Source organism: Saimiri boliviensis, chromosome X (genome assembly GCF_048565385.1).
Source record: "Saimiri boliviensis isolate mSaiBol1 chromosome X, mSaiBol1.pri, whole genome shotgun sequence".
Lineage (NCBI taxonomy): Eukaryota > Metazoa > Chordata > Mammalia > Primates > Cebidae > Saimiri > Saimiri boliviensis.
In genome coordinates this window covers 87,523,053-87,535,038 of record NC_133470.1, presented here as the reverse complement: position 1 = coordinate 87,535,038, position 11,986 = coordinate 87,523,053, and the positions used below count along the sequence as shown (strand labels likewise).

Sequence of the window (11,986 nt, the reverse complement as noted above, 5' to 3'; positions counted from 1 at the left end):
ATTTTATGTGTCACCTGGGTTAGGCGCTGTGGTGCTTAGTTGTTTGGTCAAACACCAGTCTAGATGTTGCTGTGTCAAATACCAGTCTAGATTCTCTCAGATGAGTGTCTTAGACCATTTTGTGCTGCTGTAATAGGATACCACAGATTGGGTAATTTATAATGAACTGAAGTTTACTATCATTCTGAAGGCTGGGAAGTCCAAGATTGAGGGGCCTGTATCTGGCAAGGGACTTTGTGCTGTGTCATCCTATGGCAGAAAGTAAAAGGGCAAAAGAACCGAAAGGGGCTAAATTCTTCCTTTTATAAGGAACCCACTCCTACAATAAGAACCCACTCCCACAATAATAGCATTAATTTATTCAGGAGGGTAGAACCCTCATGACTTAAAGACTTCTTAAAGATCCCACCTCCCAACACTGTTGCATTGGGGATTTAGTTTCCAACACATGCTTTTGAGGGGATACATTCAAACCATAGCAATGAGAGTAACATTTAAGTGAGTAGACTGAGGCTGGGTACGGTGGCTCACACCTGTAATCCCAGCACTTCGGGAAGCCGAAGTGGGTGGATCACTTGAGGTCAGGAGCTCGAGACCAGCCTGGACAAAATGGTGAAACCCCAACTGTATTAAAAATACCAAAATTAGCTGTGTGTGGTGGTGGATGCCTGTAATCCCAGCTATTCAGGAGGCTGAGGCAGGAGGATTGCTTGAACCCAGGAGGTGGAAGTTGGAGTAAGCCAAGATCATGCCACTTTACTTCAGCCTGGGTGACAGAGTGAGACTTCGTCTCAAAAAAAAAAAATAGTAATAATAATGGAAATAAATAAATAAATAGGTAGACTGAGTGAAGCAGATTATCTTCCACAATGTGTGTGGACCTCATCCAATTGGTGGAAGACCTTAAGAGAAAAGATTAAGGTCCCCCAAAGAGGAGGAAATTCTGCTCCAGAATGCATTCAGATTGAAGACTGCAACATCAACTCTTGCTGGAATTTCCAGCCTGTTGGTTTGCTCCGCAGATTTTAGACTTGTCAGCTCCCCAAAATCACGAGCCAATTCCCTAAAGTATCCATGTTTACACACGTACACGTACACATACACATACACATACACATACACATACACATACACATACACATACACACATGCATCCTATTGGTTCTGTTTCTCTGGAGAACCATGACCTAGCGCTTCTGGCAGGCACTCTTGTGCCCCCAATATGTCTATTCCCTAATCCCTAGAATCTGTGGAGAAGAGTTTTTTGAAGTACCAAAAAAATGAGTTTGTACATGTTATCCAAGCATCATCCAAGCTCACCCACAAAAATTGGATCAAAGTCCAGCTATTTTAAATTTTATTTAATTTTTTTATTGGGCAGCCTCTGAACCAGCATATGCTCACAGAGACTGCTGTTTTAAAAAATGTATTTTTATCAAAAGTCCTGCTCTTCTGAGTTGACATTAGGAACCCTCCAAATGATGGGAACACTTGTCTACAGTGCAATCACATGTAGTTCCATTGAGGATTAGATTTGCTCAGTGCTCGCAAAATTATGTTTTTGAGAAATTTACAAGGGATGATCAGATCCATTTTCATTTGCTTAATTTCTTTTTCAGAAATGAAAGTGATGACCCCATCCATAGTTTCCAAAGTGAAGCTAAAGGTTAAATTACGAAGAGTTCCTCTGTCCTCAAATTTTATGAAAATGAGCCAACTTTCTATGACCTCTCTTTCCTGAGTTCCTTTCCAGCTGACTACTGGACATCTCCACTTGGATGCCCATAGGTACCTCCCAAGACTGCTATGCATCGTTGCACAGGTTGTGAAGTGCACAAGGGGGTTATATCTAAGGGGGACTGCTATGGTCTGAATGTCCCCCAATATTCACTTGTTGAAACTTAATCCCCATTATGGTGGTAAGAGGTGGGGCCTATTGGGAAGTGATTAAGACATGAGGGTTTGTTTTCATGAATGAGATTCAGTGCCCTCATAAAAGGGCTTAACAAGAGGTGTTCACCCTTTTACCTTCTGCCATGTGAGGACACAGCATTTTTCCTCTCTGAAGAATGTAGCAACAAAGGCACCATTTTGGAAGCAGAGAGACCAAGCCCATACCAGCGAGAGTTCTGATGTCTGACACCCGGCCTCCAGGACTGTGAGAAATAAATATCTATTGTTTCTAAATTACCCAGTCTGTGGTATTTTGTTGTAGCAGCACAAACAGACTAAGAAACGGATCCTTCAGAACGAGGTCCACATAGATTTCTAGGTCTATTATGGCAGTTTCTTGGCCTATGGTAGCCAAAGATTGAGCTTTAACAAAATTGGCACATTATGACAATTTTATGACTAACAGAGTCCAGTGTTGTAAGGAAGGGGTCTCTTTTTCTAACACACACAAAGGCAACCTATGGGCTTGGACTTAGAGTGCCTCAAGCTCAACATTTCCAGAATAAATTCATCTTGCTCACTGACCTCTCCCACCTGCTTGTCATCCTGGATTCCTTATCTCAGTGGCTGATATCTCCTTTACCCAGTTTTCCAAGTCTGAAACCTCAGTGCCAGGCTTGGCCCATGTTGGCGTCTCGCTCCCTCCTCACTTCATGTCCAACATTCCATCAGTCACTGAGTCCTGTCCAAAGTTAGGGTTAATGCATCAGGTCTTCCTTATTATGACAACAACTTCTTAACTGACCTTCCCACAGCCACCCTTGCCCCTCCAATCCATCCTCCATCATGCAATCCTAGTGATCTTTCTGGAGTGGAAATATGATCAGTTCACCCCTTTCCAAGATCTTGCTGTGGCTCCTTGTCGCCTCTAACAGGGTTTCTCATCTAATCCATACCTTTGTCCACAACTGTGTCTTCTGCCTGGAATAACTTGACTCCTTCACCTCATCAAGGACTTATTCATCTTTAAAGATTCAGCTTTACGTCACCTTTTTGGGGAAGTTTTCCTGACCTCCTTTTTTCCTATGGATTGGGGTAGGTGTTCCACATCCTGTGCAATTGTCCCCATTATGGCACTTGCCAACTTGTAATGTCATTGTTAATTTGTCTGTCTCCTTCACTTGATTGTGAACATCTTAAGCAGGGATATGTCGGATTCATCTCTGTCCTCTAAATCTTAAGTGTACTTAACTGAATTGGAACTATGATAGTGTCACAGTAAATTCCTCTTTGGCCTGGTCTTTCTTGAAGAATATGGTACTTAAAATATGCTTAAAGTTGCGCTGTTTTCTTTCTGACAATTCTCAGCACAGCTAAGATGCTTGCAGCTACTTGTAACAAAATACCCAACTAAAAGTGGGTGTCTTAGTGTGCTTAGGTTGCCAAAACAAAATACCATAGACTGGGTAGCTTAAACAACAGAAATTTATTTTCTCACAACTCTGGAGGCTGGAAAGTCCAAGATTAAGGGTACAGCAGGGACCTAGTGAGGGCTTTGTTCCTGGCTTGCAGATGGCCACCTTCTTGCTGTGTACTCAGATGGGCTTTTCTCAGTGTGTGCATGTCAGTGCATGGGATCACTGGTGACCCTTCTTATAAAGCACCAGTTCCGTCAGACTAGAGCTTGGCCCTTATAACCTAATTGTCTCTCAATACCATTTCCAAATACCATCACATAGGGAGTTAGGGCTTCAACAGATGGACTTCAGGGGGATGAAAGCCAGCAGCCTGCAGAAGACGATTCTACAGTATTAGATGAGAGTTATTATTGTCTGGGGATCTTCCTTTCCTTCTTCCCAGCCCCTCCACACCTTGTTATCGTCTTACCCCAGGCTCACCTCCTCTTGGGTATAAGATGGCTGTAGGGGCTTCAGGCATCATATCCTCAAAGTTCAGTTTGACGTCATTAAGCTGGTAGGGCAAGACGAGTCTGGGATGGGCATGAGTAACTCTCTGTGTGCAGGTCTGCCTTTTAACAGGGAGCGAATTGTTCCCTTTATAGCTCCTTTGCCAGGTCTGGGTCATAGGACTCCCGACTACACCCAGAGCAATCACAGGCAAAGGGGCTTGATCATGAGCCACACATCCACTCCCAGCTTAATCAGGAGTGAGGTGAGAGGGGATGATTAGAACCCAAACAAAATGAGCAAGAAAATAAATCTAGCCCAGAAAGCAAATGTCCTAAATGCCTCACCAAGATAATTGGCTTGGTTTTCATAGCAGTGATTTTTAATCAACAGTAGTTAAATGTTACTCTTAAGATAAACCATGGGCGGAAGTTCCGAGGGCGGCATCAGAACACTTGGTTGCTCTACAGATGGCAAGGAGGTGGGTTTGTAGGGGGAGGGGTATGGAAGGGGAAAGTGGAGGGAAGAATGGGGTAGGGAGGAATTGCTAAAATGCCCGGAATTGCTCATGCTTCAAGATGTCAAGACCGAGGAAGCCTGAACTGTCCTATACCTTTTCTGGGAAGGACAACTGAGGGAGGAAATAGTTTTTAAACCTTGAATGTCTCCAAACTTCTTATTACACCCCACTTCTCTGCAGTCAAACCGATTTGACTACAGAGCGAAGCACGCTATGCATAATCCGCTTGGGGATTCTGAACCCCAGTGGCTCGGAACGCGCCTAGGTCGCTAGAGCAGGAGGTCCTAGCCCCCCCAGCTCCCAGGCTACGTGGGCGAGCGCCCAGGTGGGGGTTCCCGGCGCCGGCCCCGCGCGCCGCCCTCCCCGCCCCCGCTCCCGCCCCCGACCCCCGCGCGCGGGGACTTGTGGGTAACGCGGGGCCGCCAGGTGACAGCTAATGGCGGCGGCCGCCTGAAGCCGGCAGGCGGTAGAGCGGGCGGCAGGAGGCGCGCGGCGGAACATTCCCTGCCGCCGCTCCCGTCCCGACGGCGGCTTCCCTACGGCGGCGGGAGTCGGCGCGCCATGGACAGGCCGGTGGCGGCGGCAGCAGTGGCGGCGGCGGGCTGTGAGGGCGGCGGGGGCCCCAACCCGGGGCCGGCGGGAGGTAGGAGGCCTCCTCGGGCCGCGGGGGGCGCCACCGCTAGTTCCCGGCAGCCCAGCGTGGAGACCCTGGACAGGTAAGCGGGGCCCAGACCGACCCTGCCTCCAGCTCCCCGACTCCCGAGGGCCCCGCGCGAGGCCCGCCCTCTCCCTCCCCTCGCGCCGCGCAGGGCCTGGCCGAGGCGGGGTGGGCGACCCCTCTTCATCCCCTCCAGTCCTCCCTCCGGAAACCGCTGCACCCCATCAGGGGCTGCCGCCTTCGGATCTGCTGCGGCCGCGCACCTGGCTTACTTCCGCCTCGCTAGTCCCAGCTCCTGGAACCCTGGGAGGGGCTTCACGGCTATCAAACCACTTCCCGCGCCGCCACCTGCTACCCTTGGTGACCCCTTGGCTGTCCCTGCCCAGTCCACCGATCCTCTTGGAGGGAGATCCCACCGGGGCTCTCCTCTTTTAGCGTCACCTTGCCTCGTGTGGTTTTAAGACCCCAATTCCACTGTGTCTGCTTAAAGTCTTTGATGCTGGGGTTGTGACTGGGGACAGGGAAATGGGACCCGCGGGTGTGGGAGCTGGTGCAGATCGAGGCAAATATCTGGGATGGAGAACTTCCAAACTGCTCAGGAGGGAAGAAAACAGAACCTTTTACTTTCAGTTCTTCACACTTTGAAGGAACCAGTTTATTGTTTTCATGAACACACAAGCAAACCTACTGCTTCTGAGGCAACTGCAGAACTAAGAGAAATCAGAAGTGTAAAGTGACCGCACCTAACTGGGAGGGGCCACCCATCCTCCGATGACAAGGGATGGCCTATCCCATAACCCAGAACATCCAGTTTCGCACATCTTGGCCATTTCTCTGACAGCAGAGTGCACTCAGGCAGCATGGCTGTTGTAATGTAGCTCTGTCAGTTTCAGATGTCCATTCCTGCCTGTCTTAGTCATACCATTGTGCCAAACTTTTGAGAGTTTCCAAAACCGCAGAAACAAGAAACATTCCCTTCACTTTTGTTTCTACCTCAGTGTAATTATATATTAACAAATTAATCACCCAACTGGTTAGTATCACTGAAAACCAGTCACAGCTAAGACAGCATTTGAAATGGTGTGGACTTCCCTCATCTGCAAATATTCAACGATGTACGAGGTCTGGGTGATTCACAAAATAGTACAACATGGCTTTTGCTGTCTTACCATTTTGCTAGGCTTACCATGTAGTGGAGAATACAAACCAACCAACAGTGGAAATCGAATGAGATGTGTGGTAGAGGCAAAGGTGGAAGTACTCAGCATGGGCGTGTATCAACATCATTTAAGGAGCCAAAGGAGACCAGCATGTGTCACCCCCAAATATTCCTCATCTTCTGGTTTCCTTCAGAGATTTTGGTGATCAGGGAAAGCCTGAGAAAGGTGACATTTGAGTAATGTCCCCAAAGACGCGAGGGATCCAGCCATACAGATACCCAGGAGTGATAACATTCTAGTCAGAGGCCTGTGCAAAGCCCCTGAGGTGAGTGTGAACCAAGGATTCCTAGATCAGCAAGGAGACCAGGTGTCACTAGCAGGGAGGGAGCTAGTTAGAGACAAGTAAGGGACAATGTTAGAGAAGTCACAGAGCCAGATGGTGGAGAGCCTCAGAGGCCATGAGGAGCCACTGGGGACCTTGTAAAGAGGAGTGACATAATCTGTTGTAGATTTCAGCAGGCTCTCCATGGTGCTATGTGGACAATATAGTGACAGAGGAAATAATTGAAGCAGAGACTGGCAGTAGGAGGCTATTGGAGTAAGCCAAGTGAGATGGTGGTTCAGCCAGAGAGGAGCGGAGGAGGGGAGAAGTGGTCAGATTCTAGATGTAATTTGAAGACCTGCAGGGTAGAGCCAATGGGTTTTGCTGAAGATTGGTTGTTTGCTGTGAGAGAAGAATCTAGGAGAATTCCACGGTTTTAGCTTGTGGGAAAATTGTGTTGCTGAGATAGAGAAGTCTTCCTAAGGTGGAGCAGGGTTAGGAAATAGCAGGCTCTTTGCTCTGGACATATCAATTATGAAATGCCAATTATATGTCCCAGAATAGATGTCAAAGATAGTGTTGGTTGGCCGGGCTCGGAGGCTCACGCCTGTAATCCCAGCACTTTGGGAGGCCGAGGTATGCGGATCATGAGGTCAAGAGATCGAGATCATCCTGGCCAACATGGTGAAACCCCGTTTCTACTAAAAATACAAAAATTAGCTGGGCATGGTGTCATGCACCTGTAGTCCCAGCTACTCGGGAGGCTGAGACAGAAGAATCGCTTAAACCCAGGAGGTGGAGGTTGCAGTGAGCCGAGATCTCGTCACTGCACTCCATCCTGGCGACAGAGCGAGACTCTGTCACAAACAAACAAACAAACAAACAAACAAGATATAGTTGGTCTGTCTGAGCCTGGAGTTCAGGGTTGTCTGGGCTGGAGAGTCAAATTGGGGAATCAGGCTTATAGATGAGGCTTAAATTCATGAGGCAGGTGGAGTTCACAGAAGAATGAAAGGAGTCTGGAAAAGGGAATTGGACTAGGAATAGGGATGGGTGGAATTTCAAGATGCTTACCAGTTCAGAGTGACCTGACCTGGTGAGCATTCAGATGTGAGGGGGAAGTGCTGGGTGGACTCCAAGGCAAACCTCAGCTTTCTAGCCTGTGGGGGTCAGGTAACTGGCTGTGTTGTGCCCTGTGTTAGGAAGCACAGGAGAGGAGTAGGTTGTGGGGCTGAGCGACTGATGCTGGTTTAGACAGGTTGAATTGGCAGGGTCTCTGGGCCAGACCAGTGGAGATGTCTTGTAGGAATGTCAGCACTGAGATCAGGAGAGTCCAGGTTGGAGAAATAGAGCTGGGAGCCTCCAGCCTGCAGGTGGTTACTGACACCTGGAGTATAGAGGGCAATTGCAAGACTGCAGAAAAGGGATGGGGGAGGAATCATGGCTTCCTTTCTCAGTTCTGTCATCTCAAGCTCAGATTCACACTTTTCTTTGAAGAGTGACCTCTAGAATGGAACCTGGCTCTATAGGTGGGACTCGGCCCTGTCCCTTGGACTGTGGGGACTTCACTTCTGTTTTGAATACTGTACTTAATAATAAGGAAGCTGTGGTCCTGTAAGAGGATGTGTCTTGTCAAAGATCATGGAGTTAGCTGGTGACAGAAGCAGGACTCACATCCAGGCATCTTGTCTGCTAGCCCACTATACCTCACTGTGTGTAACTATGTTGGCCAGGATGCTTCTGGCAGGTGACAGGAACCACAGTTCAATCTAGCTTAAGCCAAATGAGATGTCCTGGCTCACAGAACTGCTCCAGACAGGAGGAGAGATGGCCACATGCACAGTGTTGTCGAGACTCCCCATCTCTCGATCTCTTTTTTTTTCTCACTTTTTATTCCTGTGAGTTCTTCAAGATGGTAGGGGTGGGGTGGGGTGGGGAGTGGCCTCCAGCAGCTCTGGACATATTTCCAGGAACCAAGAGGAAAGCCTGGGATTGGCTGATCCTAAGTAATTCACCTGCAAATAGGAGCAGGCGGAGGAAGAGGTCAACCTCCTCCTCCCCTTTCCCCCACAGAAGCCTGTGATGTGGGGAAGGGCAGTTCCCCAAAGTAAAGAGGAGTGTCCTTATCAGAGGAAGGGGGAAGGCATGCTGGGCAGGTGGTAATAACAGGTCACACTCATGGTCAACAGTTGGGTTCCTGCAGTTTCTTCCTGTATTTGCAGCTGGTGGGTGCTGACGGCAAAAGGCATTATGACAAGAAAAGTATCATATATGCAGGCAATGAAAGTGACTTAACCTTTAAAAAGGAAACAGATCTCTCCCTTTTCCCTCCTTCTTCCCCTCAGGTCGAAATTGTGGCATATAGATTGCTGGCATGAGATGAGAATTTCTGCTCATTTAGTATTTTGAACCACACAGATAACCTCTGGTCTGTTTGGAGCAGAGACTGCATTTTGGATCACTAGCCACAGAACTTCAGTTTTCTTTATTTTACTGTTTGGGTCATTTTCCATATTGCCTGGGGATTCCAGGTGTTTCTGTCCTTCAAATACATGTGTGTGGATTTAATTAGTGATGTGATTTTTTTAAAGGCCTGAAACGTTCTTTACAGTGAACACTACCTGCAAGGTAAACTTTCGTTAATATTTTTAGCCCTCTAGCTGGATTTCTTACTGTTTTCCCAAATTGTGAGAGGAACCCGGCCTCTGGGGGCAACTGTTAAATCTCTCACTGCCTAGTTGGCTTATGTGGTCTTTTAGGTAAGGTGAATACAGTTTGACTACTTACCAATCGTGTGACCTTGGGGAAAACTGGACCTTAATTTTTTCATCTGTAAAATGGGTCACTGTGAGGCTACATGTGTGAAAATGCTTTGGTGCTTCAGAGCTTTGTGGGAGTGAAAGATGCCGTTTTCTTTGCATTGTTGTGTTTTCATATAAAGCGGTTGGCTACCACCTGTGCTGCTGGCTTCAGTGCACTGAGTCAGTCACTGTTGGTTTTTCTGTGTCCTGTTAAGCACAGCCACTTTCTCACAGGACATGTCACCTCTGTGCCTTGATTTTCTCTTCTCAAAAACAAGTCAGCTAGTCCCTATTCTGCCTTCTCATCACACCATGGTTATGAGGCTCTGACATAATAAAAACTATTTGTGCCTGTAATCCCAGCACGTTGGGAGTCTGAGGTGGGCAGATCACCTGAGGTCAGGAGTTTGAGACCAGCCTGGCCAACATGGTGAAACCCTGTCTCTACTCAAGATATAAAAGTTAGCTGGGCGTGGTGGCACACACCTGCAATCCCAGCTACTAGGGAGGCTGAGGCAGGAGAATTGCTTGAACCCCTGGGGGTCAGAGATGACAACCAAGATTGTACCACTGCACTCCAGCCTGGGCGACAGAGCAAGACTCTGTCTCAAAAGTAAATAAATTAAAAAAAAATAACTAAAAACCATTTATAAGTTGTCAAAGCATATACAGAAATGTAAGGTATTGTTAGTACTACACAGAGAATGTCATTTTTCTAGGCTATAATTTATAAATCTCATGATCAGGTTTACTTCTGAGTCACTTTGCTTCACGCAAAAGTACACTATTTTCTAGATTTAAAACTACCAACATGAAATTGATTGAAGGTTTGAAAAGCCTATGATGTAACATAAATAATTCTCTTTAGAATTAATTTTCTATTTATATACATTAAAAATATTTCTTCCGGCTGGGCGCAGTGGTTCATGCCTTTAAACCTAGCACTTTGGGAGGCCAAGGCAGGTGGATCACTTGAGCCCAGGTGTTAGAGACCAGTCTGGGACACATGGTGAAACCCTGTTTCCACCAAAATAAATATATATATATATATATATATATATATATATATATATATATGTATTAGCCGGGCATGGTGGCATGTGCCTGTAGTCCTAGCTACATGGGAGGCTGAGGTGGGAGGATCACTTGAACCTGGGAGGCAGAGGTTGCAGTGAGCTGAGATTGTGCCACTGCACTCCAGCCTGGGTGATAGAGCGAGACCCTGTCTCAAAAAAAACAAAAACCGATATGTCTTCCATATAATTTTAATAGAGTAAAATTTCATTAAATAGTGGAGAATAGTAAGCTTAACTAACACCTAGAATCTTCATCTTTTTTGAGAAAATTGGTTGATTCATTTAAAATTTACTTGCAACCTAATCTTACTTCCTAGTTGTCAGTTGCTATTGCAGTTCTTAGATTAAATGTAAAGGTGAAAAAAATCTAATTAAAGTTCGTTCATCTAAAAAAAAGAAGTATGGTCATATTCCTATTCAGTGCTAATTTTTTCACTGAGATCCTATGATATAATGTTTTTTAATTCATGCTATTTTTTTTAGTCCTACAGGATCACATGTTGAATGGTGTAAACAGCTTATAGCTGCTACAATTTCTAGTCAGATTTCAGGTTCAGTGACATCAGAAAATGTATCCAGAGATTACAAGGTAAGCAACACTGAGTGCTTATTCATTTTCAGTATGCTTAGTAGCCAAGAAGCTTTGCAGTTTTAATTCAAGTGAGCTGTTGGCCCTTTGATGTACCACTGCCATTTGCTTGAGAATAAGGAACGCAAGGTTCTCTGTTGTTAGATCTAAAATGTAGAAGAGAAATTTTACCAGTATCCCGTACATGTAGTCATAGTTTTGTAATTGAGAGGAGAAGCTGTCTTTAGATGATGATGATTCTTTTAAAAATCAAGTTCCATTTTATGATAATACATGCATATAGCTTCTTTGTTAGTATTGTGAGTTTCAGAAAATACCTTGATGTACACATGTCGCTAACTTCACTTTTTTTTTTTTTTTTTTTGCATTTATGTATTATCTGTGAGTATTTGGCATTAACCTGTGAAACTAGAGTGTATAAAAACCCTTCCAAAATCTCAAAAGAGTATTGTATGGGCAGTCTCATTTTTCAGTCCTTACTGAAGTGAAAAGTCTCTTTTTGTTTATTTTAAAAGTTAGATTCCTTGCTTATTCTAAATTTAAGAGTGATAAGCTCCTTGTCAGCAGAGACTAGGGCTCTTTTATTCACCACTGGCTTCCCAGGCACAATCCTGGAGCATAATAGGTGCCCAATAAATATTAAATCAATTAAAAAAACAAAAAAATTGCTTGCTCCATCTTTGTTAAGGCTAAAGACTAACTTGGTTTTAACATCAATAAACTATTAATAGGTACATTAAATGAAATTACATTTATATTTCAGTAGTGATGTTTGCCTAAATTGAGGTTTCTGTTTATTGTAGTCATTTTTACCTGCTAGTAAGAGTTGATTGATTTTTCACAAGTGTGTGTAAAATGCATTTGGTATCCCAGACTACATCAGTTAATAGTCTCTCAAAATCATGGTCCTTGCCGGACATTGAATCTTACAAAGATTAAGAATTACAATAAAGACCCGAATTAATTCTTAATAGGTGCTCCTTGTTTAGGAGCTTTATCTTCAGTTCCTCCTTAGCTCATAGGGTAATAACAAGTGCAGACTCAGGCTCAAGAGGCCAAC

The 11,986-nt window shown here is 45.4% G+C and overlaps 1 protein-coding gene across 5 annotated transcripts in view; it reads left to right on the top strand.

Annotated features, from left to right (window-relative positions):
• Positions 1-4,738: 4,738 nt before the first annotated feature.
• The window catches only part of MTMR1 (myotubularin related protein 1), a 75,211-nt gene continuing 67,963 nt past the window's right edge, over positions 4,739-11,986 (top strand). For all 5 annotated transcript variants that reach the window (XM_010331278.3, XM_010331280.3, XM_010331279.3 and 2 more), the window contains exons 1-2: positions 4,739-5,036; positions 10,821-10,926. In XM_010331278.3, the coding sequence (XP_010329580.2) occupies positions 4,882-5,036; positions 10,821-10,926 (261 nt within the window). In that variant the 5' untranslated portion in view covers positions 4,739-4,881. The remainder of the gene's footprint in view (positions 5,037-10,820; positions 10,927-11,986) is intronic.